Genomic DNA, 26,920 nt, shown 5'->3' on the forward strand with positions numbered 1-26,920 from the left:
TTCTGATTTTAATGTGGACATTTTTCTCCCATTTTTCCAACCACATGCACACAATTGTTTACAAGGTTTAAATTATGAGCTTATTGAAACAATTGAAATCAATAGGAGATAATGCAGTATAGTACAAGCAGTGCCAAGCATAACAACAGAAATTTCCCACTTACCCTTCTGAAACAAACAGCTATAGCCATGCATACAGAAGAAATAGTAAATAGTAATGATCTTGCCTTAGATGAGTCCTAAGATTTGTGAATGTGGTTTCAAAAAATATTGTATACTTAATAATAGCTGGAAAAACAGCACAAAGTATGACAAGAGAAATTATCAACCAGTTATGTATTCTATGATAACCTTGTTTTCTCAGTACTGCAGTACATGTCAGAGAAAAGATAGTGGCTTATTCTCTCAATTCTATATATTTAATAGGTTAATAATAGGTTTTCCAATTAGGAGCATATTTGCAACATATTTATTGCTGCATTGAGTCTATCATTCTGTGAATGTGAGGGGCTAATTGAGATCAATGTATTTGTTTTCTCTGAGCAACTCCATGTTCAAGGTTCACTATCTTTGAGTGTATGTTTTTTTAAAGAAAGTGGACTAAGTAAATCTCAGTGTTGTATCCAGTTCTTTAGTAATTATACATCCCTCCTTCCCGAGAAACAAAGAGGAACATTTATTTTGAGAAACTTCTTAAAGAAAAAAATGTGGAATCTTAAAATGGCAGCAGAATCCTTATGTGCAGATTTGTTTTGCTCTGACTATTCTGATTATATCAGCAAAATTGTCTGTGACTAATAATCAGCTGACTGTAGGTTGCCTGAAGCCTGAACATCTCCTCTGCAAAGCTATTGTTGATAGCTTGAGTCTTGCTAGCACACGTTTTGCTGGAAGAAATGCAATTTATACAAGACAGAGGGTCATCTAGGAACAAGGATTTAGGAGAAATTTACAATAATTCTATTCAATTTTCTTACAGATGACTTGATTTGTTTGGTTTGAAAAATAGCCTCTATTCATTTCAGATAGTCTGTTGTTGTTTTTTCTCCTTATTTTCCAGGGAAGTAAGTGAAATTGTCAGGACTGCTAATGTGAGCATGCACATACTGTAACTAGAAACCCTCTTCATTACAGCTTTAGCAATATTACTCACTTGCATTTATCTTCTTAGAAAAAAAAATCTCACAATAACATACTTAATATCTTGTGTTGACACCTTTGATTTATTTCATTTGTGGCCAAAGGCAGTCTCTATTCTGTTTTAATCTTCCATTTTTAAAAGATTTTATTATTTGAACTCCTGATGTGTTTGGATTGCAGTATTTAGAATTCCCAATCAGTATATCCTACATATCCAATCTGAAAAACCAAAGGACATAAGGTTGTAATATTACATATTTTATGGATGATATGCATTCAACCCAGTGCCTGACCTGTCGAACAGCAGCCTCCTAATATGTTGATAACTGACTCTTAAGATCCATCTCTAGGTGGTTATACTAACCATTCTGTGTTGATATATATACACACCTAATTTTGACCCCCAGGCTACTGGTCAGTGTGTGTGGTTGTCCATGTATATGTGTGTGCTCTTTTGTTTCTCCCAAGCTTTTTATATATATTTATTTTCTGTTTTTAAAGAGTGGCATGGTAGCCTATGGCAGGGGTCCCTAACTCTTGGGCTGTGTCCCACTACTAGGCCATGAGCTGTTTGGAACCGGGTCATTGAAGCGGTGGGCACATGCATCCCCAATTGCGTGAGCAGTCAGAGAGCGCATGTGCATGTGTGGCAAGGGTGCCTGCTGCTCACACAAGTGGAGGTATGTGCATGCTTGCCCACCACTCATACAGAACCATCGGCTCTCCCCCACCAGTCCACAAAGCCAGAAAGGTTGAGAACTCTGGCGTATGGGTGTAGATGCTTGCCTCCCTCTTGGAAAGTTGAGAGCTCAACCCTAGGTAGTGACAGATATTTATCTCCTAGAGTGCAAAGGAAAAATATCTGCTGTGGACTTTGTGTGATGTCAGGAAAGGCATCCAGCCAGTAAACACTCAGTTCTATCCAGTCACCCTGACTCTACCCCGAATTAAGGGATTACAGGGTCAAAAAAAGGGAGGGTTTTTTATTTGCTGTTTTTAAAGTTGTTTTTAAAGTTGTTAGCCACCCAGAGTCACAGGCAAGATGATTTGAATAAGATACATTAATATTAAACCAGCCTGCCAATATCCATGGAGGAGCCAATTATAGCAGCAAAAATTCTTGACCAGATCAATGAATGTACCTGTAAAGAGATTGTCCTTGGGTCATTTATCTGCCAATTACTGTATAACTTCCAGCAGAAGTTTAGCACTAAGGGAAAAGTGCCAAGATATCTTATTAGCAGTCATGTGCTATTGTGTTTGAAAACAAAACATGGGGCAAGAGCCAGGATACTTCATTTTGAAATGCATTCTCAGCACATTTAACCTCATCCTCTCCCATTTCAAACTTGCCAGCCTTTAGAAGTGTTCCATTTCCTGTGGTAGTTAAACCTTTGATGCTTCAGATCTTTACAGAAAACAATATGCTTTCCTGTTACTGACATTCACCGGAGATGTTTTTTTAGATAGTTTTGCCAATGTCAAAAGAATTGCTTGAAAAATTGGGTCTCGTCTTGCAGTAACTTAGCATTGTACATAATTTAGACTGCAGTTTTCCAGCATGTTTTTTTTCCCAGTAGTAAGTCCTGCTTAGTTTAGTGTGACCAATTTTTGAGTCAACAAGTTAGGGATCAGGTTGGCTTACTTCACAAGAACATAATGATCAACTTACTTATCACCAGTCAAGGACAGTGGAAAAACCTTGTTTACCAAGCCATGTCTAGAAAAAACAAAGGTAAGCTTTTAAGGGTGACAAGGATTAAGTCAATCTAAGAAATCTACAGAAAAAGAGTTTGCAGGATTATTTAAGTCATGCCTACTAAATTTTCATACATCAATTCTTCATACTTTCTTCATACTATCCAATTCTTTCTTGGATAGGCTGCTGATTCGAACCTGGGCTGTCTGCATATTAGGCAGCTGTATTAACCTCTAGACCACAGGCTCTTTCTCACTTTTGCCAGCTGTGTTAGGGAGGGAAGAATATATATATGCAGGTCTTGGTGTATTCGGGTCTTTTCCCGTGTAAGATTGAGAGTATCTTGGTGATGTTTCGATGAGGTCCCACTCATCATCTTCAGGCTGGAAGACCTGAAGATGATGAGTGGGACCTCGTCGAAACATCACCAAGATACTCTCAATCTTACACGGGAAAAGACCCAAATACACCAAGACCTGCATATATATAAGCCATCATTCTTCCTAAAAGCTGATGCTATTGGAATTAGTTCTTGTTTTGATCATTCAAGTCAATTGCGAGGACTAGATGCGCAGATTGGTAATGTTTTTTTGACAACATTTTGTAAGAGATTTTACCATGGCTAAGAGAAAATGACTGGCCCCAAATCACTCTGTAGCCCAGGGGTCTTCAAACTTGGCCCTTTTATGACTGGGGGACTTCAACTCCCAGAATTCCTCAGCCAGCATGCCTGGCTGAGGAATTCTGGGAGTTGAAGTCCAGAAGTCATAAAAGGGCCAAGTTTGAAGATCCCTGCCCTAGCCCTTGGTGCTGTGTTTTAAACCACCACACCAAAGTGGCTCTCTCTGTTTAGGAATGCCAAAGTGTGGATTATAATTACATCCATACTAACTGCTTTTGTCCCTGCCAATCTACTTTTGAAATCACCCATATCACTGGCAGGCAATTTTATGATAATTAAGTGCTTTTCTACCCTGCAGCAAAGTAACTCCAACACACCTAAATATTACTGCTTGTATTTTGTTCACATTTTCCCCAATAGGATATTTCTGATTGTATAAAACATTAGCCAAATAGAAGAGAGAATTTACTTTGAGATAAAGGAAAAAGGAGGAACACTCTCCTTTGTTTCCTTTTCAGGAAACGGTCTTGCTTGGAAAATAACATCCGATAAGCAAATTTAACCATTCCAGAAAATGACTGTCCCAACTGACCCAACATGAAAAAAACAACAATAATAAAAAAACAAATTTAATGTACAAATAAAATTCAAAGCTCGTAGAACGATATTGAAATGTTCAGTATTTATTTCTGGGTGTTGTAACACTTTGTGCAAGTTGCAGTTTAAAAAACAAAATAGCTGGTTGCAAGCTATCAATATTACAAGCTCGGGCTCATAAGCAACATTTAAAGTTTTAAAAAAGAAGGCTTCTCTTGCCATCAAGTAAACATCAGAGTTTCAAGGTAAAAAAAAAAAAATTAAATCACAACTTAGTTCTCAGAAGAAACCGATACAATCTAATACATTAGAAAATATGTGCAATTGTCAGTTCAAAATCCTTTCGATGCCAGAATACTTTGGTGGCTCCAGAATGTGCCAAGAAAGACCAACAAGCTAGAGACCTGTTCCAGTGGTTCATCTTTCTGTCAATCTAAGGAGGCTCTGGTTGTCCCAGGTGACACTTTTTTTTTGCACAATTATACCATGGGGTAGCTAGCTGCTGAAGCTATTCCACAATTATTGCTTCGGTCTTTAGCCATGTGTATGTAGCCTTGGTCTCCCCATTTTTCACTCCAGCTGAAAAGAACAATATAAGAGTGTGTTAGGAATCTTTCCACTCTGCCAAGATTCTTTTTAGAATGTAGTATGTGCACGTAACATACAAAGTTATGATGTAGAGTATGGTAACCTATACATCCAACATGCCACCCTTTTGGAGGATAGTAATATTTCCTGACCAATCTATACACTCACTCTCTTTTCATTTGTTTTGCTAACATGTGTATCTTGTGCCTCTCCTTCAGCAGTACAAGGAAGAATACATAACATTCCCATGGATTGAAAACCCAGGTTTCCCCAGCGCCAGTTCAGCACCATAACCACCATACGACACTGCTTTATGGATTTTAAGATTTTTAAAAACAAGATAACAAAACAAAACAAAAAAAGGAATGCAGTTCGCAAGCTGAGTGCATTCACCCCAATGCCAAATCAGTTGATTTAGTTTACACATGAAATTGTTATGAAATGCCTTGGTTGACAAAAACAAATAACTATAATTTTAGTGTGTGACATCGACATTGAAAAGGAGTCATTAGCCCATTGGGATTTTAAAAAAATGTTATTTTTATATTGTTAATTACTAGAACTTTACAACTATTTACATTAAGACATGAATGATCCTACAATTTCCATCAGGTGTAACAAGCAGGAACCTGTAATAGAAAGTTGAAGGGCACCAACTTGAAATACATCTTCAGACTTGACTTTTCCAGGATTCTACAATTGGTTGGAATGGTTGTCCTTGCTTAGTGATCAATTGTTCAGCAGCCTTTTGAAGTTACAATGGCACCGAATGAGGACACCTTAACAGCCAGTCCTCAAATCCATGGCCATTAGTTTGCTCATGGTCACATGATCACAATTTGATACTTGGAAACTTGCATGCAATTACAATGGTCATCGCATTCCATAGTCACATGATCACCAAAGTAACTTTCACTGCTGGCTTCCAACAAGCAAAATCAATTGGGATGCTGGCAGGAAGTCATGGTTATGTGATGTTGTGCTTAACCACCACATGCAATTCACTCAATGACCACAACTGATACCCTAAGTCAATGTGGACATGTGGGTTCCCCCCCCCCCATTTTATGGTGATGTCACTTAGCAATAGAGCTCCTGATTAGTTAACTGAGGACTACCTGCGTCTAACAGTTCATATGCCTCATTGTTAATCGCCTGCATTTGAAAGCAAGAATGCAGAGGAAATTTGTGAAACAAACTCCTAAATATTCTAAGCATACCTGTTTTTGACTATCCAATACCTCTTCTTGTTATCGTCATCTGTACCTTCATATCCATAACCAACAACAAGAACACCATGATCCAATTCTTCGCTATTGCACTGTGGTTCATAGTAAACACCTAGAATTAGAACAGTTGATTAGCTTCCAAAAACCAATAACTTCTCAAGAAATTGTATTAATACTAAGCCATTAGGGGTTTTACATTTTGGTTTAGCTTGACATATCTATTCCCATGAGGTGTTTGGACCAAAGTTTTATATATACCTAATAAGGTATGTGTCTTGGCAGACTATCTTATAGTCCAATCATCAAACAATATTTTTGATAATAAAGGTTAGCAGATTTAGAGCTTTAGACAAGTGTTTTTTTCTAATGAGTTATGCTTTTCCCAATTTATATGGTATCCAACTTTTGTTGAAAATAATAATTCCCAAACTAAGTAGTGCCAGAATAAGAAACAGGAACAAAATTTCAAAATCCATATACCATCTCACAAAGTACAATCTCCTTCCACCAACTTGCAAAAAAAAAAAAAAAAAAGTATGGGGAGGGCTTATTTTTAGGTAGATTTGTTGAAGGCAGAACCACCACAAAATAGATCTTGTAAGAAGTTCAGCACAAAATTAAGCAAGCTTCGGATTGTCTGCAATCAAGACTCTTCTAACATATGCAGATCTTTTTGAATAAGTGATTGTTAGCCTTTCTGGATTTTGGAGAAGATCAAGAGACATAGTGGTCCATCTTCCCATGCTTTGCATGGCAGAAGAGGACCTTTCCTGATTGCTTTTGTCTATTGAAAAGCTTTGGTGGTTTCTCAACCCAACATATCCTTCCTCAATCCTGGAGAACATAGAGTAATGGAATCAACATCAGGCACAAATAACAGTAAGAAATTTAAATCAAGTTGAATGGATTCCTCAGTAGGCACTGTTAAACAAATTAAGAGGTGATGATGATGCTTTTTCATTAAGAAAAAAACAAACAGGAAATGTCCTGAACTCAGTGATATGCTGGTACTACTCCTAACACAATTAGCAATTCACACTAATTACAACTATGACAATACATGGGTACACAATACTCTTGTATAGCTGTGCATGAGCTATACTCTATAAAGAACAGCTCATTTTAGATAATCCTTGCCTGATTTGAGACAGGCAGGTATGCATAGATATGCATGGATGGATGTGTGAATAAATACTGCTCACATATAAATTGAATTGGGAGCTATTAAAGCACTCTGGAACCTTTTCAGTTATTTCCCATTTCACGCACACCACCAATACTCTATTCTATAGTTTCTCAACCCTGTGCCCTCCTGATACGTAGGACCACAACCCTAATAATTCCAGGTATAGGATATAATGATGGTTGAGGGGATGGGAATTTCATCCAGTGCATCTTGACAGCAGTAGATTAATAGATTAATTCAAAAGCCTTTGTTTTCATAAATCCTCACCAGATTCATAGAACTGGAAAGAGGTGTGGCTTGCATCAATAGCCACAGAGATAGGTCCAACTGCAGCCACTGCCTTCATCAAAGCTCTGTCCCTTCCTTCAGGGATGTCCACAAAGCCAGTATCATTAGCAGAGTTGTACTCAGGCTTATACAAACAATCTTCATCATCCTTAAAAAAAAAAAAAAATCAGTGCAGTGGTTAAGAGCTAAGCTCCATTTTTCAAAGTGTTAGCTAATTCTGCTATAAAACAAATAAAACAGATGCGCACAAAATATCAATTTCATAACCCAGAAAAAAAAATTATAGGGAACCTAACGAACACTGCAATTTTTCAAGCTATTTCACCCACAGAAGGTAGGAATGCAATAGATTAGGGGTATATCAAACAATCTGAAGCAAAATTTATACTACAAATGCCCATTGTATGTGTAAAGCAGTTGTTTCACACTCAAAAGGAACTGCTTGAATCAGAATGATTTAGTTTTTTTCAAATGTAAAAAAGATATTTTAAATTTGAAACAGCTTAAAATCAAATGTTTTACACCCAGCTCATTCAGAAGAAAAGTGTATATTTACTTCATTTCTGAATTGCCCACAGGAAATGTTTGAATATCCAAAGTCATATAGCAATCTGAATGTAGGCCAAAGCCTAAGCTATAATCAAGGTCCACACATTAACTACGATCCAGGGTCTGATCCACAAAATCAAGGCCTGCAAATAGCATCCAGATTGAAAGTTAAACCAAGGATCAACTTTTGCTTTTGGCTCAACACGGAACAATTGTAAAGATGAGCTGTTTTTTTCCCCCTCTCCACATGAATGGTTGTGAGGGAGTGAATCAGGGATTCAAAATAATAATAATAGTAATAATAATAATAAAGTTGGAAGGGACCTTGGAGGTCATCTAGTCCAAACCCCTGCTCAGGCAGTAAACCCTATACCATTTCAGACAAATGGCTGTCCAGTCTCTTCTTAAAAACTTCCAGGGTTGGAGTATTCACCACTTCTGGAGGCAGGTTGTTCCACTGGTTAATTGTTCTAACTGTCAGGAAGTTTCTCCTTAGTTCTAGGTTGCTTCTCTCCTTGATTAGTTTCCATCTGTTGCTTCTTGTCCTGCCTTCAGGCGCCTTGGAGAATAGCTTCACTCCCTCTTCTTTGTGGCAGCCCCTGAGATATTGGAATACTGCTATCATGTCCCCCCTCGTCCTTCTCTTCGTTAAACTAGACATACCCAATTCCAGCAGCTTTTCCTTATATGCTTTAGCCTCCAATCCCCTAATCATCTTTGTTGCTCTTCTCTGTACTCTTTCATCTTTTTTACATTTGTGGTGACCAAAACTGGATGCAGTATTCCAGGTGTGGCCTTACCAAGGCATTGTAAAGTGGTATTAATACTTTACGTGATCTTGATTCTATCCCTCTGTTAATGCAGCCCAGCACTGTGTTGGCCTTTTTGGTAGCTGCAGCACACTGCTGGCTCATATTTAAGTAACTGTTCACTAGGACTCTGAGGTCCCTCTCACAGTTACTGGTATCCCCTATATTATACCTGTACATTTGGTTTTTCTTGCCTAAATGTAGAACCTTACTTTTTACTTCTGGCTTTTCTTACCCTGAAGGCAAGGATTCCAATTTGGACAGCCATTTTTTTTTAAACATGTAAAGAACAGAAAGGTGCAATGGTAGCTGAAATAGCAGCTGGAGGACTGATAGCAATTATGGCTGAATATGGCTTGCTTTAGGGCATGCCATGTCTTTTGGCTGCCCATGATTAATAATAAGCCATCTGAAGCTACTAATTTGTGGACTGCGTAAATAAGAAAAGGCAATGAGCCCTAAAACAAGGTAGAAACACTATCTTACTTCATCTGCAGCTATAAAAATCCTTTGCTATGGAATCTCATTTCTTTCTGGTCATTTTCATACTGCATGCAATGTAAATACAAAATGCAGTAAAACTAAGAAAAGACTACAAGAAATATACATATAAATTAGCTCATCCATAAATATAGACCTGTCTTAATTTTCCATTGTGAATTTGAAATAGCAGGAAAGATTTTGCAGTAGTTATTTTGTTTGCAAAAGTAAGATGAAGTGATTATATCACAACATAAACTTCCTGGAACAATCCAATTTACCAAATGTTCTGCTTGCAAAACAAAGCAGAAAAACAAGTTTTATGTCCAAGCTAAAGGGGTTTCTACTGGATTTATCAACCATTTCTGTCGTTCCGATATGATAATTGTTTCCAATCTGCCTAGAAGAGAACCAATGGGTTCTAGCAACAAAGTTATGTGATGACTTATGTGTAAACCCGTTAAGAAATTGTGGGAAAGAGTTTAGCAGTCTCTAAGATTTGGATACTCATTACACATATCTTTAAACAAAAGTCTTCATTTGATAATTTAAACCAGACATGTCAAACACAAGGCCTGGGGGCTGGATGCGGCTCACGAAGTGGTTTCATGTGGCCAGCAAAGCCATCCTGGAAACAGTGAGGGAATGGCCCCCGCTGCCTTGGCCCTGGAGCCAGGAGCCAATGTACAATTTTGTGGTGGCCATCTTGGCACTTGCCCCGGTCCCACCCCCTTCTGCCGGAGACCCTCAGATATGTCCCACTCCTGCCCAAGCCCCCACAGGCACCCTTGATGCGAAAGATGTAGAACTGACCACGCCCACCCAGTAGGCCACACCCACTCCATCCACGCCCACCCAGTAGGCTGCACCCACTCTGGCCACACCCACCCGGCCCCCCAAGGCAACCGCAATGCTGATGCGGCTCTCAGTGAAATTGAGTTTGATACCCCTGATTTAAATATTCTATAAAACTCTTACTTATGTATTTTAGATTTTTTTTAATCCTATCTTTATTACTTTATAAGTAACTTAAAGTGGCAATTCCGTCTTCTATTTTCCTCACGACAACAACACTGCAATTTGAATTGGTCTGGGAGTCTGGCCCAAAGTCATCCAGACGGTTTTCAGGCTTAAGGTGGGACTATCTGGGGGAGTACTGTCCTCATAAGTAGGGGACAATAATTAAGAAGCCTCCCTTGAATGAAAGGATCATTTGTCATTAGTGCGGGAATTATATTCTCATATCAAATAAACCTGACAAATGAACTTGACTAAAAAAAAAAATACCAAGTGGAGTTCACAAATCAAAATGTAAAGATATAATCCTGGTTTTGAAAGCTTTATTTTGCTGGTCAGGGACCAAAACAAAGAGGCATAACTTAATTCAAAGGTGACTTTTTACCTTTCCTATGTATGGATATGATTCCTCTGAGTCAATGCCATTGTTATCCTTGATGTACTGGAAAGCCTGGTCCATAAGTCCTCCATTACAGCCCTGGTTTCCTTCTGGCCCAGAACAATCAATCAGATTTTGTTCACTCAAAGAAACCAGCTTGCCAGTTTTGCGGAAGTGCTGTCCTTCAAGAGCACCAGTTGCACTGAATGCCCAGCAAGATCCACACTGATCCTGTGGTGAAATGGAACGTGCATTTTTTAAAAAAAGTGATGTATTTTATTCTAACTTGTTACTTTAACAAACAGTAGAAAAATATTGTCTGCTACTTTTTGTTCTCTCAGTTCAGTTTGTGCTTCGCCTTGTCTCTACAACTGCTCCCATCTCCCAATGTTGCTTCCGTGATTTTTGCTTATCAATTAATCTTTATTGCATGCAATAATTAAATCTCTTGCTATTCCAACTTTTTGGACTCCCATCTCCTATTTTATATAATCATACTGAGCTTGTTTATGGCTTATTATATTAGAAATCCAGACAGCAGCAGTTTATGTTTCAATGCATTGTGCCTAGCCAGGAATTGGGTAATTAACCTTATATTAGGAGTTTTGTGTGACTCCAGCTTTTAACTTTGATCACAGAATCTACACAAAGACCAGAATTATAAAAGTGCATATTCAGCAAATTACCTAGCAGTTTTTCCACAATGTTTTCATTTCCTGGCTGAGTAAGACTACACAGAGCAGTACACGAGAAAAACAAAAGAAAACACAACTGTTCTCTCCATCCTCAGAGGAAAGACTGAATGAACAAGCACTTTAATAATTCTTATTTCAAAAATGCATGCTACAACTCATGGAATGTTAAAATCCTTGCGAAGTACATACTATTTTAGGTTCTTGACACAAGGAACGTGGATTTTTAACTAGTACTGCTGAAAAGCTTCGGCTGGCTCAGGCTGATGATCTGTCTAAATGAACCTCTTTTGTCTTCATTTGCTATTCTAGATGACTTTGTGAAGTCTGTAAACATAGTTGCAGACTTCACATGGGTAGGACTGTGATAGGTCTCTTCCACTGTTGCACTCTAGCAGTTTGCATTTTAGATACATTGCCTATCTTTCAGGAGGTATTTATTATACAGCTATAATGAGTAAAAGTCACTGACAGCCTGAATTTCCATACATTTGACCAGTCTATTTATACATTTTTTTACACTGCTGGACATTACCATAAGGAATTCCACGGAACTCTGTATTGTTCTTTGTATCATATCACAATGTGAGAAAAGGAAAAAAAAAGATTTCTCTGTCCAAGTTGCCTACAGTATGCATTATATACCTCTGTCTTGTCTCCTCTTTATCATAATCTACTTCCAATTGCTATAAATTTTCTTGTAGAACTGGTCCAATTCCACATTTCCATTTTTTTCTCCCTATTTTTCTAGCTCTAAAACTATGTTCAGAATAATATCTATGAGGGCTATAAATTTTACACTAATTGCCTTAGGGCAATTAAAACAAGGAAGGCACATACCTGATCCTTTACTGGTGTTACATAACCCTTCTCCCTCCAGTCAACCGATTTTGGAGCCTGCAAGAAGTTTGGCTCAAGAAATTGTGACCCTTTATATTTCCTTTGAGATCGAGATTGTTTAAAGCCATTCATCACTTGCCTAAATTCTTCATTAGTCTGAAGAAAGAGAAGACTCATCAGTGTAACATGCAAGCAATTACTCAAGAAAAACAACCTGGCAATTTTGCCCATCCATACCATGTCTCCAAAATGATTCATTCCTAGTCTGTAACTGTGTTTGCCTAGACTGTGGTCCAGGTTGTGCAATTCAATCATTTTCAGATTCTTTTCCCAGATCATCCTTCTCCAGCCTTCTTCCTTCTATGAACAAGGAACAAAACAAGCAGAATTTTTTTTTATTGAAAAGTTTTATACAAATTTATTATTACAATACAATAACCCTCCCTCCCTCCCCCCCACCCCAACCCTCCCCCCCTCACTTCCCAGAGCTGATTATAGGGTTAAAAATAAGCAAACAAATTCTAACTAAGCTTATCCAACTATACCAATAATCAAGTCCCTAAAATACTTTAACTCAAATACAAACAACTCCCAATTTAAACTATAAGTTAATCAAAAACTAAATGATACTTTCTAATCCCATATTTATTCTGTACAAAATTTATCCATCTTCTCCACACCGAGATGTATCTTTCTTGTGAATGATCTTTCAAATAGGCAGAAATTTTGGCCATTTCTGCTAAATTAGAAACTTTAAATGACCATTCTTCTATAGTAGGCAAAGAATCTTTCCTCCAATATTGCCCAACCAATAGCCTTGCCGCCGTAATAAGATTCAACATTAAAATAGTTTCTTTAACATCACAATCTTCAATAATACCTAACAAAAACAATTGTGGTGTAAATATTTCAAATATTAAAAATCTTCTGAATGTTCCACCAAATCTTAATCCAAAAAGCTTTTATATTTCTACATGTCCACCAAATATGATAATAGGTTGCATCTAAGCAACCACATCTCCAACACTTAGGCTGTAAATTAGGATACATACGAGACAATTTTTGTGAATCCAAATGCCACCTATAAAACATTTTATAAAAATTTTCTCGTAAATTTTGAGCCTGAGTAAACTTCACATTCCCAACCCAAATTGTCTCCCATGTATCTAGTAAAATTGGCTCTTGAAAATTTTGGGCCCATTTTATCATACAATCTTTGACTAATTCCATCTCTGAATCCAATTCCACTAATACATTATAAACTCTTTTTATATGAGCTCGACTTTGATCTCTAATTTGTTTTATCAAATTCTCACCTTCTAAAGTAATACCAACTTTTTGGTCTAAAACAAGCAGAATTTTATTGTTAGGATTTAACTTGGAAATTACATCAAGTCAAGCTGCTGCTCTTTTATATCTTTAATATTCTATTCTATTTCCAAAAGGGAGTCCAGTTCATTTATCAATTTAAATTATTGCAGAAACTTTGGTTCAAAACTACCATTATCCCAAACCGCATTTTGATAATTTAGCCAACACACCAAATTACCATATTTTAAAAAAATGTCTTTGTAAAGATGCCTAATTAACTATTTCTAACGCATGACTCTTTTTGCAAGAAAGGCATGTTTTATACCTTGTCAATTACTAAAGCAATCATGCTCCTTGAGTCCCAAGAAAAACTCACCTCATGATACTTCTTGCTGTGCCATGATTTCCAGCTCAGCCAGTGATCATTTAAAGCAGGATCTAAACCTGGAGCAGCAAAGGAGGCCCCGAAACTTAGGGCCAAAATGCATAGATAGATCATCGTGAAATGTCTAAAAAAGAGAGTGAAAAAATTGTCCAATTAGAAAACGAAGATCTCCTCTAGATGACATGAGATGGGAATAAAAATACAAGCTCTTGTCATCGTGATAGAGCCAAACCATGCAGTCATTACTTTGTGCCAAGGCAGAACAGCTTAATATAATATGTAAACACAGCCGCAAAGGAGCTACTGCCTGCACTCATGAATGTCAAAGCAAACGACGACTATGAAATTTAGTAGAAATGCCGCTGGCTCCCATCCCATGTCAGTAATTTGATTTTATTATGTAGGTACTTTGCAATTTCACAAAATTGCAAAAATAACTAAGGGCAGTAATACATAAAGCAACTTGTTTATTGTCTGATTTTAATTCTTGTACAACACCTATCATCATTGCTATCTTAAGTGGCAGTAATAAACAAGCAAACTATATTAAAAAAATCTCCAACGATGAATCATGTTTAGCTAATGCATATCTACTCAAAATGATATACTGTACTTATTGTTGTAACTGTATTATCTTTTCTCAAAATGCTCAAAATTAAACTCGGGGGGGGGGGGAGAATTCAAATTTTATCCTTGGAACTACTTTGTAAGAAAGTTATTGTTGAAGGTCTAATGTCATAGGGAGCTCAAAGTGAGGAAGAGTCAAATGACACTTTTAAACATAGTTACATTTTTTATTCAGGGAATAAACGTGGATTAGGGAAGTTCCTCACAATTGCCATTCCATTGCCAAAAAGTAAAGTTAAAATCTCTTTCAGGTGTGACTTGATTCTTGATGCCTACAGACATCTTTTTCAAACTTATATAGCCACAAAACAAATGACTCTCGGCTGTGTTCAACACAGCTAAAAAATAATTAGTATAAACAACAATTATTAGAAAGTGCTGAAATTATAAAAACAAGGCTATAGAAAAGAAATAATGGGTGAGGAAATGTTAATAACCATGGAGCCAATGCCCTGAGGTCCTCAGACCTAATGGCACAACCAGATCTGGAGGGATTTTCAGAAAATCAAGTCTGATGCTGCCAGCCTGGCTCACCTCAGGGGGATGATCTGTTTGTTTTCTACCTCCTAGTCAACAGTCTCCCATCCAAGCATTAACCAGATTCAAGTCTGCTTAGCTCTTCAAGATAGGTAATGATCCACTAAAGAATAGGGATATTTTAATAGCCAACTCTTTTTTCAGAACAACTTCAAGTGGGACTGCAGTTAAATAAGATTAGAATTCTCTTTCCCTTGCACCAACATGAAGTGGGCGACTATACTTTCTGTTCAATAACAAAAGTGTATTGTTAGATCCTGTATTGTTAGCTATATCTTTAGAGCTACATCTTGGCTTTGAAACCTAGGTGAGTGTAGCAATATACCTGAATGAATAGAGGGAAAACACGTTTTGATATGCTCCCCCTCCCCATTTTAAGTAACCCGGTTAAGAATACAATTAACCAGCGTTTTCCCTCCTTATTTGCAAGAGATGTAATACTATAGTCCTTAACACTGGGAAAAGATGGAAAAGGAGTAACTAAAACATTTGCCCTTCTTTCACCATCCTTCACTTCAGTCAGTCGGAGAAATTATACGGTGCCAATAAGATATCCGTCAATTTGACCGATGTAGCACAACCAACTAATTCAGAATGCGACCGCACGGTAGATTTGACTACACAGCACCAACTCAAATTGGTGAACAGCCTTTTTGCTCCATCCACCCCAGCCCAGCAGATGGATCGCTCGCTCGGTTCTTGCTCCAAGCGCGAGACAGGAAACCTTGTAGCAATTTCCCAGATCCCCGGCGTGATGCGCAAACCTTCGTATAAAGGGGGAGCGAGGAATCCCATTAAGTGCATGAAATGACTCATCCGGCCATATTCCGGGAATCACTTCCGCTGTCCTGACTTCGAGGTAGGGGCGGAGATGCGGGGGCCTCCTCCTGGGAAAGGGGGGGGGCGCTTGCGGGCACGTGACCTGTCTCCAGTAAACACATACGGAGCCCTCCCTTTCCAGGCGCCGCGAGGCAAGGCGAGGAAAAAAAAAAAAAAGGGGGGGGGGCGGGATAAGCAAGCAACCGGTCCAAGCAGAAGCCGGCGGAGGCCTTCCAGAGGAAAAGAGGGGGAGGCAAGCCCAGGTCAGGGGAAAAGGCAAACAGCTGGAGGGGCGGGGAAACGACTCAGGGCAGGCACATTCCTCTACGCCCGGGACTCACGCCAGTTTCTAGGTTTTGTAAACAGCGACCAAAACAGGCGCGCCCTCGTTGCCGTCGGCTCGGAAGAGTGAGAAAGCAAATAGTATCGAACCGGTCCCGGCAGCCAAAGCAAAGGAGATGCCCGATGCAGGTCGCGATGGTCCTCCCGCTCCCCGAGCCCCAAACCCCAGCCGATCGGCAGTTTTCTGCGGTGGAGAAAAGCCCACAAAGCAGACAGCTTTACCCAGTCGAAGAAACTCCCCCTCCCACACACACACACACACACACACACAAGGTTCCCCAAATATTTACTACCTGGAAGTGATGCGGATTGTCCGGTTTCTAAGCAATGGATGAATAGATTGATTATCCCGCCTTTATTGTTATAGCTGACTCAAGGCGGCGAGTCGTTTATAAATCCCACTTTATTCTCCCCCCCCCCCACAACCACCAAGCTGTGAGGTGGGCAGAGAGGGAGAATGACCCAAAGTCACCCAAGCCGGCTTTCACTCCTAAGGATCCCAGCGTCAGAAAGGCTGAGAGATGAAACCGTTGTGAAAGAGACGCCACCGACACTCGCCGGCATCCCCACCCCGTTTTCATAACCCAAATTCCGCGGCCAGGACCAAGAATGTCAGGAACGCTGCTGGAGACTAATGTCTCTCGCTCTCTTTCCTTTCCCCAGAAACGCTGCAAACCCGTCGCTGGCTTCCCAGCCGGCCTTACCTATAAACAGCGACCGGAAACCCTCCTTCGGCCTTCTGACTGGCGCCGGGCCGGGGTCTTCACTAAAAGTCTCTTCAGCCCGAAGCGGTCCGGCCCCTTTCGCGCGCAGATTGGCTAGCAAGGCGCGAAGGTGGAGCCAGGACTAATCCGCGAAGGAGCGTGACTCCCGATCCCGTGATGCCAGAGGTACTCAGACCTGTTGGGGAGGGGGGAGGAGGGGGGAACATGTTGGGACGTGACCGGGGAGAAAGCTTCTGGTGTCCTGGGGCTTCTGGGGAAGAAAAGTCACCTGAAGGGGCGGCATTCCTCCTCCCCCCAAAAAACAGCTGAATCTCAGCACTCCCTCTGGAAACTCAAATGATAAAAGCTGACCTTGCTGAGCAAATGATGGAAAACATCTTTGTGCCCCCCTCCCCCCCCCCGTAGAGTTCAGACCATTTCCTCCTCGCGGCGTAGAGATGCTAACTAAGCAGCTCCCTTCTCAAGCCCTTGGCTTCTTAGGCTGGGACAGGAGGGGCTTGGGAGCCCGACGAAATTTTACCGGGCCGCAGCGCTTCCCGCTTCTACTTCGTCTTTATGTTCAAACCAAACGACCACCGCTTACACAGAAACCGGGGAGATGGCTTGTTTCCTCTTAGTTTCTGGCTCTGAAAGGGTGCAGTCCGATTATACACGTTCTATATGTCTGTCACAGCTTCTCTGATGAGATCTGGGTGAACCTTTTAGAGACCGAGTGCCCAAAACTGCAACCCAAAACCCACTTATGCATTGTCGGGTGCCGGGTGGGTGTGGCCCATTGGATGGTACGGCAGACTGATGGGACTAAAAAGTTTAATCAAGCAATTCCAACTTTGCAAGATCTTTTTTTTCCCATGAGAAATTGAAATTGATTGATTGATTGAACCCTCCCCTTTTTTTTGCGCATGGTGATGGAGGCCTAAACCAGTGTTTCTCAACCTTGACAATTTTAAGGCATGTGGACTTCAACTCCCAGAATTCCACAGCCAGCAATGCTGGCTGTGGAATTCTGGGAGTTGAAGTCCACATGCCTTAAAATTGTCAAGGTTGAGAAACACTGGCCGAAACCGAAAAGGTTTTATAAAACCCAGCTGAAGGCCTAGGATTGGGGTGACGGTGTGTGTGCCCACAGAGAGGGCTCTGAGTGCTGTCTCTGGCACCCGTGCCATAGATTCGCCACCACTGACCTAGGATCTCAAATCCTATAATGCGGTTTTTAATGTGGAGGGTTGCGGGTCATTCATAAGGAAAGAAAAGAAGGTGCTGGGTCTCCTTCCCCTCCTCTTGAATGGAAAGCTACTTTATATGACAAAGTTTGCAAGCTCTGGGTCTGATCCCTTAAATACAGTAATGTCAACTTTTGGAACCCAGAAAGTGCCTACCTCATCACCCACCTTGGACCCATTGAGAGGATCCATTAAACCCTGGCTCAATTCCCAGGCTTTGGGTTACATTGAATGATGGTTCTGTTTTTTTAAGCAGGTTTTAAAACGACTCTGAAATGGAATATTTTGGGGTTTTACTGTAATTTGAAAGATTGTGTGTGTGTATGTTATACACTTCAGAAACAACCATATGCAGGAACAAAATCTATGCAGGAACAAAAGGCAATGTAACACATTTTCCTACCTGAGATTAAATTCAGATCATGCCTTTTTCCAAGATAAGCCTGCTTTGCACAATAGGCTAAGCTTTGATGTAGCATTAGGTTTGAGGCTACCACATTCTGCAAACCCTGGTAATTTATGCACAGCTATGTAAAACCACCCATTCTCAGACTGATGCTTGTAAGTTTACAATATCTGGAACCTACTCCTGAGTAGACATTCCTTGTGCTGTAATTCTGACGTCCAATTTGCCTTTTACAGTATAGCTTTATTCTTGACCGAATACTCCATGGGAGTATGAAAATGGGAAAGGAATACCTGCACGTTACCTGTTTTTAAACAGGAGTCTTCATGTTAAAACCAGTCTGACAACATTCACCTTAGCCTGTCTGATGTCATGGTCAGGATGACTGGAAGTTTAGGATTCAAATCATTTGTGAAGTTTAATGGGTGAGAAAGCAGCAGTTTTTTCCGCAGTGTAGCCTATTTCATTGGGCTGCTGTAAGGATAGAATGGTAGTAGGAAAAAGGTCAGGTCATCTTGTGCTTCTTGGAGAAAAGAAATAAAAATAATAAATTATAAAACATGGAATATAAGTGGCCTTGATGGATTAAAATTTGAGGGTTGTATAATGTTTTAAACTGTCTGTTCTACAGTTCTCTACTGATCAGTTTAGGGATTTCTATTGAATAATTGCATTCTTATTTGGTGATTTAAATGTTTCATTTAATGGACAAGTTACGAGATCAATTACAGAATAAATTTCTGTTATTCTATCTATTGAATAGAATTTAAATTACTGTATTTTCCAGCGTATAAGACAACTCGGCTTATAAGTCGACCCCCAACTTTGGAGAAGATTTGCATGGTTTAGAAAGTCATCTTATACGCCGGAAAATATGGTAGTCCATTTAATAAATAATTTACCCAGATAATGCTTTTGATTTCAGGTTAACAAAGATTATAGAGTAAATTAGTTATACTCTTAAATTTGCCAGCGGTAAATCAATGAGTCGTTTATAATCATCTGATCCCAGAAATCATGTGAGAGTTTTAGATGATCTTAGGGATCATTGAATTTTCCATGCATAAATTAGCTTAAAGTGATTAAATACAACTCTTTTTTAAGTTAAAGAATAGGTAATTGTTAAAAAGAATAGATAATCTTTACAGATAGCTCTATAGCTTAGGAACTGATACTATTCAACTCTTTATCAATTTGAATATTTTTGGCACCTAGAATCAAAGATCCTTTGAAAACATTATTTGTGTATGTGTTTCTATAGGAGTGCTAAAGCTAATAAGGACTGATATTTATCTGCATAGAAAAAACAGCTCCTAATACCTTTTAGGGACAAATATATGATTTGACTAAGATTACTGCCCACATACTTGGAAGCTGGTTCTAGTGTATATCAGGGGTTTTAAAAAAAAAAAAAAAAAAATCCTTGAATTGGATTTTCTCCCCCCCCCTCCATATTATTCAGAAATAGAAGTTGTCTTCTTGCTTTTACCTTGTATAAATATTTTTTGCATAATATTATAGAATTGCAAAAAAGGCACAGTGATTTGCTTTTGTCCAAAATGCAGTATTTTTCCTAAGAATTCAGCACAGAATTGGGCTACATGTTAACAGATCCGTTGGTACTTTGAAATTGTTTTCAACTAAATGTGCCTAGCATATTCTGAAGCGATTTTTTTGTAGTATTAATTGGTAGTTCTAAATAGCAGTGACTTCTAGGTAGCAATGAGGTTCAATAAGCATTTAAAGTTACAGTGCATTGATTATATTACTGAATTGATAAAGTCACAAACTTCATCTATCTTCCATATTTTAATGTAAAGGTAATAAAAACAGTTCCCAGTCTCATTGTTTTGAAATTCCAAAAAGACACTTGGGGGTGATTAGGAGCTTTGATTGACATTAGGGGCTTTGATTGACATTGCAGTGAGTATATGTTATGCAAAGCAAGTAGAAACAATTCTCTCCCTTATACAGGGACAGTTTTCTTTGCACACACCATACTAAGTCTAGTTTAACTTATTACATGATAGTTTTAATGTGCTTTCTACCTGAGAGCAATATGAAACTATGATGCCAATTTCTAATAAACAAAGTCAAGATGACTCTGAAAACTGCAAAAAAGGGATTTGACGTCCCTGGGCTTCAGACTGAAAGACTGGAGGAATTAGCACCATGGTTTGGTCGTAAGTGTACACATACTTATTCCTAGGGATTGTAATCCCAGTTCAAAATGTCCTGCTTGATTCTTTTCCAATAACCACGAAAATTCCACCTAAGATTGATTCATGGTTCATTTGTTCCTATGTTTGCTTTCATTCAGGATATGTACAGCAAAACAAGAAACAAAATTCAGAATCCAGGAGGAGAAGAAAAAGGCATGTATTCTCTAATCTTATGAGCTCACATCTGACTTTGTCTTTTTATTAACTGTAGCCAGCTGATAAGAGAATAAATTGCTGAGTAACTAGAAGCAAAGGAGAAGCAATTGTCATTAAAAGATAAAGTATAACTTGAGCCTAACATCTAGTGAAGATGTGGACATAACCAACTGGTTTTCTAATATTATTCTGGATGATCTTTACCATTTTCAGGGTGGTTTTTTTTTTTGTTACTTCGTATAGTTCTTAGATTTTACTTAGATCTTTTAAGTAAAACAGGATCTGAACCTGCTTAGATTATTTTTTAAGTTTTGCCAGCCAGATGTTCAAATAATAGACTCATAATGCTTGGTGGTCTTCTAGTCTAATCTTCTGCCCAAGGTAGAAGTCCTCATACCCATTTCAGATGAATGGTTGTCCAGTCTTGAAAACCTCCAGGAATGGAGCATCCAAAACTCCGGGAGGAGTTCTTATTGCTCAATAGTTCTTATGTAAGCAAATTCCACCTTTTTTCTGTTGAGTTTCCACCCATTGCTTCTTTTCCTGTCCTCAGATGCTATAGAGAATAAATCAACTGTCTCTTCCCTGTGGCAGCCCTTCGTATATTGGATGACTGCTGTCATGTGTCCCCTCACTCTTCACTTTTTTAAGCTAAACACACCTAGTTCTTTTGAATGTTCTTCATAGGATTTAACTTTCAGCTCCCTTATCTTTGTTGCTCTTGTCTGCCCTCCCTCCAGGGCCTCAGCATCCTTTTCCTATTGTGATCAGAACTGGACAAAGTGTTCCAAATGCGGCCACACCAGTGTAGCACAGAGTGATACTTTCACTTCCTGTGATTTTGTTGCTGTGCCTCTTTTCATGCTGCCTAGGACTGCGTTGGCTTTTTTGGCAGTTGCAGCACACTGCTGACTTGTACTAAGAAGTGGTCCACTGGGACACCTAGATCTAGTGGGCCAGATGCTAGTATATATCCTGTACCTGTGTATCTGTTTTTTTTTTCCTTCCCATGTGTAAGACCTTACATTTCACACCAATAAACTGCATCTTCTTGGATGCATATAATAATATTTAGACTAAATTTCCAGAATGTCCATGAAGTAACCAAAAATTGACTTTCACTGAAAAGAGTCTTTGCTTTTCAAGCTTTGTCACATGACAAAATCATCTTTGTCATTATGTCACCCTGTAAGTATTCTGGGAGTACAATTCCCTAAAACACAGTGAAAGGCTTGGAATTCTGGGATTTCAATCCCATAAAAAAAAAATAAAGAGTTGGGAAACTATCCTGAGAACTTGGGAGGTGTCCTGATGTGACAACATTAAAACAAGCATTCTGATTCTGTTCCATTGGTCATTCTTGTTCTGAGAATCCAAGATGCCATATTGTCCAGCAATCCTGTATGGGCAACAGCTTAATATTTTAAAATAGAATCAATATGTTAGAAAGCAATTGTGATAAAAGAGGCTTAGATGTTATTGATGTTACTATATAATTACAGATGTGTTGTGCTTTAGATCCAAACATGAAGGTGATTAAAGCAGGTGTACACACTATATCTGTGTACATTGTCCCAGAAAACATAGATCTGAGGAGGATGGGGGAATCTGCAGAGAATTGTGGTGGAATCAAAATGTCCATGAAATTGAAGTTCTGCCCAAAATGTATATGAATCGTGACACTCCGTACTGATACTCCAGGATCTGAGAAGTTTTTTCCCATTGCCTGGTGAAGATAGAAAGAAGATAGCAAAAATGGAGGAATCAATTATTTTCTTATAATTTTCTCATTGCAAAGAAAAACACATGCAGTGGATCAGAGCAGATATAAATTTCACGTGTAATAGACTCTTCCGTCCCTAATGAGGAGCTATTCTTTTTGTACTGACTCAGGAGAATATCCACTGATTTCTGTGAGGCTCACCTTCAGATTGCACTTTAAATGTTTATTTTAAAATGATCCCAGGGAATCACTCATCACCTTTGACAATTTTTAATTTTCAATCTTAGCACAAAACAAATATAAACCAGGATGGGTGTTTTACAGAAAAAAGGCACACACAGATATTCCTTCTATGAAGACTGGTTCCTGATTGTGCCAGCCATGCAGCTTTTTTTAAGCAATCTTACAGTAGTTTGTTGTTTCTTAGCTATTATCTCATTTCATTTCATTTTTCATTTCTCAGTTAGTGCCCCCTCCCAAAGATACAAGAAAAAGAAAATGAATGAAGGTTCAATCAAACCTTTTTAGATACTTTTGTCCTGGATGATTGAACTTTCATTCATTTTCTTTTTTTTTTCATTTTTTGGATACCCCTCCTGAAAAAATAATTGCATGTTTGCCTATTGAAGAGACTTTCTAAAGCTTTGGTCAGCAATTTGAATTGCTAAGAGGTCCCTAGAAATTAAATCTTGGTAGTGGTACTGATACCGTCCTCAATGAAGACGCAGAATTGTGTGTGCAAGAAAATCTAGAGTTAGGTTGACTGTTGATAATGTACTGGAAGACAACTATTTTTCTAGGAAGTCTTTGTCCTAAAAAACAAACATATGTTGTTTCATGAAACAACAGAGGCAGTGATACTGTAAACAGAGCAGAACCAGTAATGGGTTTTTGACAAACGTAGAGGGAACAAGCTAAGACATTAAGCTTGGCGTGAAAGGAAAACTGTAAAATAATCTCAAGCATCATATGTGAAATATCGCATTGTACGCCTACTTGAGCTTCTATTTTCTTTATTAAATACATAGTGATCTTTTGTATTGTTCTTAAAAAAGAATGAAAAAAATGACCTTAATTTTAATCTTGTTAAAAAGATCAAGAGATTGAGACAAGATAGTATTCGCTTCTTTATTTTATATCTATAATTTGCAGGAATATATATTGCAGGAAGCTGGACAGGAAGAAGATGAGTGTGATTTCAAAATTAGAGAAAAAGTATTAATAACTTATAGTATGCTGATGAACTACTCTGATAGCTGAAAATGCAAATAGTCTGCAAACTCTAGTAATGAAAGTCAAAGAGCACAGTAAAAGAACTCCCCAAGACTAAGATTAAATGTAAGAAACCGAAACTCATGACAAAAGATACAGCAACCAGCATTAGAACTGGCAATGAAGATAATGAAATTAAAATAGTTTCTGCCTTTTAGAATCAACTGTCAAGAGCAGGGGTCTTCAAACTTGGCCCTTTTATGACTTGTGGACTTCAACTCCCAGAATTCTTCAGTCAGGCACGCTTCAGTTCAGTTAGGGCCAAGTTTGAAGACCCCTGGTCAAGAGCAAAGGAACCAGGAGTCAAGAAATATACCACAAACTAGCACTTAGTAGAGTAGCCATGAAGGCATTGGCTTCTGTAGATTTTAGGTGATTATGGGCTGTGCCTATAGCAATAAAGATCAGAATCATACAGACATGGTTTTCTCTGTAACTTACTATGAAAGTGAAAGTTGGACTTCAAAGAAGCAATATAAAAAGAGTGTTGATATTTTGGAATTTTGGTGTTGGAGATGATTCCTGAATATACCATAGATAGTCAAGAAAATAATAAAATGGATTACTGAACAATTAAACCAAGCATTTTCATTTAGGCACACATAACCAGGTTCAAATTATCATACTTCAGACACATATGAAGATCTTTCTCGAAATATATATATAATGCTGGCAAAGCTGGAAAGAGAAGATGATGACTAGCAACATGGAGGATGGATTCAATTACTGTGGGACTGAATGCACTGTTGGAAAATGTGAAGAGGCAGATCTTTCTGGGAAAACTTATCTACTGTATGTGTTAGCTAAGAGACAATGCAAAGTTGATGACACATCTTCATAAAAAGACCAAGAAGCAATTAAAGTCACTTAATTGAGATAAGTGAATTAACAATAAACTCACATAAATTTATTACATTTGAATAATCTACAGAACTAAATAGCTCCGTATTGTAACCTCCAACTCAAGGCTCTAACCTTGAATAACATGAGGACAGTATGGAATGTAGTTCTTACAGAAAAAATTGATCTGTATTAAAATGCTTAAGATGGGTGGGAAATCCACAGGCAATGGATGATATGCCAGCCCCGCATGTATTTTGTGCCCCCCCCCAAATCATATAATACAACTGTACTTTTCTGATAATGAAATGTGCTATCTTTTTTCATGAAAAATGTAAAACACTTACTCTCGAAAGCCAACTAAAGTGGGGCTGAAAATACTCAGTTCTGATTCCAAGACATCGGTTCTGACATTTGACTTTAGTTTATCATATTTATCTCCTGCCATTTTTTATTCATTCAAACCTCATCTGTTTCGAAAAATGTATTTTAATGGTTCAAATTTAGTTTAGTATTTCTAATGAATAATAATGATAATAATTAAATATGTACTGATATTTGGGATCTGTCAAATTGCTGAAAATGGAGCTCCTGCTGAAGGTTAAATGTTACTTGAGTAGGTACCTGCATTAAAAACTCCACAAATTATAAATGCCTTCTTCTGCAGAAATGTATCACTTGTGATTAGTGTTAATGGTGAGTAGAAGGAGGCAGCTTACTCTGTCAAGTGTGAATATAGCTTTTACAATTGAATTATGGGATATAATTGTAACTAGCTAATGTAGCCCTACATTGACATTGCTGTACATGTTGAAATTTAACTTTTTTTAAAAAATACCTTATTTTTGGAGTTGTCCTTCATATGGGAAAAGACATTCTAGTATGTCTGAAAAGCTTTCCTGTTTTCATATCACCAACTGTTCCGGTCACAAGTTTGGACAAGCAGCAAAACAACATAGTGATGTAACTGAATGCTCAAATTCCATAGTCCAGGGTTTTTTGGGTGTGTGTGTGAAGAGGTGTTCTTTAGAATCTGCTTAGAAGTAAAGGGATTTATCCTCTCTTGCAACTTGGACTGAAAAGCAAAAAGTGATTTGGAGCACATGTGAATAACTGCACCATTTTAAATCAGTGTGCTCCACAGTGCTATTTCATCTTTTAATTTGGATTGCTGCACAGCCATAAAGTACAGTAATTATTTGCACAAGTACATTTACAAAACCCATGATGAAAGCTAAACCAGGGGTCCCCAACCGCCGGTCCATGGACCAGTACCAGGCTGTGGCATGCCAGCAGCCAATCTGCACAAACAAGGAAAACCCATCCACAGGATGCAGACAGCACACAAAACCACACCACCTCCTGTCTGCGGAAAAATCTCTCTCCACGTAACTGGTCCCTAGTGTCCAAAAGGTTGGTGACCTCTGAGCTAAACTATATCTATTAGAAAAAAATAACTTTTGACTATTAATTCACCTCCCAGTAGCTGTGTAACAGATGTGTAACAGATAACCATCTCTCTGTGACCTCTTCTGTCAAGTGACTGGGGTCAAGAAAGACAAGTTGCTTTCTTGAATGTTTGTCACATTGTTCAGATCTCTGCTCTTGCAAAATGTTTATTTTTTTCTCTTTCCACATCACATGTTGTACCTTTACCTCACAGTGTCCTCCCTTTGTTTAGTCAGCTAGTCATTTATCTCTTTAAACAGCTTATAAGAGATAAATTCAGCATCTTATTTTCCAGTAAATAAATGATATGATAATATTTTTAGCTGTTTCTTTGATCACAGGCTCCCTAACACCAGGCTTCTCCACATTTTTTTTTTTTTTGTGAAATTTTCATTGTACAAAAATAATTTTGTAACAGACAGACATGCAGGTCATCGGGCAAAAGAAGAAGCTTATCAGGCAGCTGCAAAGAACATAAAAATTGCAGGTGCTAATTTATACAGCCTTTCTTAGATTGCTATAGGTGCTGACTTGGGCTGCAAAAATGCCAACAATTACAGAAAATTCCCAACTCTTCTTGTCAATTAGGGGCTGTCTGACTGAATGTTTGTACCTTGGCTATGGTAGCTCAAGTGCAGATGGACAACTCCAGGGCTTCTGTTCTCTCTTCTTGTGGTACTTTACCTAAAAGTGGACTTAGATCAGGCAGCCTTTCCCTTGGAGGGTGAACTAACAAATAATCTTCATATGCAAATAGAAGGTTGACCT

General features: G+C 38.5%; 1 protein-coding gene and 1 long non-coding RNA gene across 3 annotated transcripts; one reads left to right on the forward strand and one right to left on the reverse strand.

Moving 5' to 3' along the window:
- Positions 1-4,121: 4,121 nt before the first annotated feature.
- Positions 4,122-16,980, reverse strand: CTSL (cathepsin L). Of its 2 annotated transcripts, none has more exons than XM_039343892.1 (8): positions 15,740-15,868; positions 13,803-13,935; positions 12,353-12,475; positions 12,116-12,271; positions 10,590-10,814; positions 7,329-7,497; positions 5,867-5,987; positions 4,122-4,637 (listed from the first exon to the last, which is right to left on the reverse strand). In XM_039343892.1, the coding sequence occupies exons 2-8, from the start codon at positions 13,923-13,925 to the stop codon at positions 4,538-4,540; spliced, it is 1,017 nt and encodes a 338-aa protein (XP_039199826.1). In that variant the 5' UTR covers positions 13,926-13,935; positions 15,740-15,868; the 3' UTR covers positions 4,122-4,537. The 2 variants fall into 2 exon arrangements, with proteins under 2 accessions (XP_039199826.1, XP_039199825.1); XM_039343891.1 differs by lacking the exon at positions 15,740-15,868 and adding an exon at positions 16,841-16,980 and having other exon boundaries at positions 4,124-4,637.
- LOC120308190 lies at positions 15,947-25,538 on the forward strand. The gene is made up of 3 exons (XR_005556783.1): positions 15,947-16,057; positions 16,800-17,026; positions 20,811-25,538. It is a non-coding gene; the product is annotated as an uncharacterized LOC120308190 (long non-coding RNA).
- Positions 25,539-26,920: the final 1,382 nt, after the last annotated feature.

This window comes from Crotalus tigris, unplaced genomic scaffold, assembly GCF_016545835.1.
Source record: "Crotalus tigris isolate CLP2741 ecotype Arizona unplaced genomic scaffold, ASM1654583v1 scf7180000017881.257975618366:2651188, whole genome shotgun sequence".
Classification (NCBI taxonomy): Eukaryota; Metazoa; Chordata; class Lepidosauria; order Squamata; family Viperidae; genus Crotalus; species Crotalus tigris.

What these genes read in the sequence shown, in the direction of transcription:
- CTSL (XM_039343892.1), bottom strand. Translation starts at nt 13,925, where the DNA reads ATGATCTATCTATGCATTTTGGCCCTAAGTTTCGGGGCCTCCTTTGCT. An exon ending in ACAGCAAGAAGTATCATGAG is followed by an intron (nt 12,476 to 13,802) that starts GTGAGTTTTTCT and finishes CCTTGTTCATAG; the next exon opens with AAGGAAGAAGGCTGGAGAAG. An exon ending in TGAATCATTTTGGAGACATG is followed by an intron (nt 12,272 to 12,352) that starts GTATGGATGGGC and finishes CTCTTTCTTCAG; the next exon opens with ACTAATGAAGAATTTAGGCA.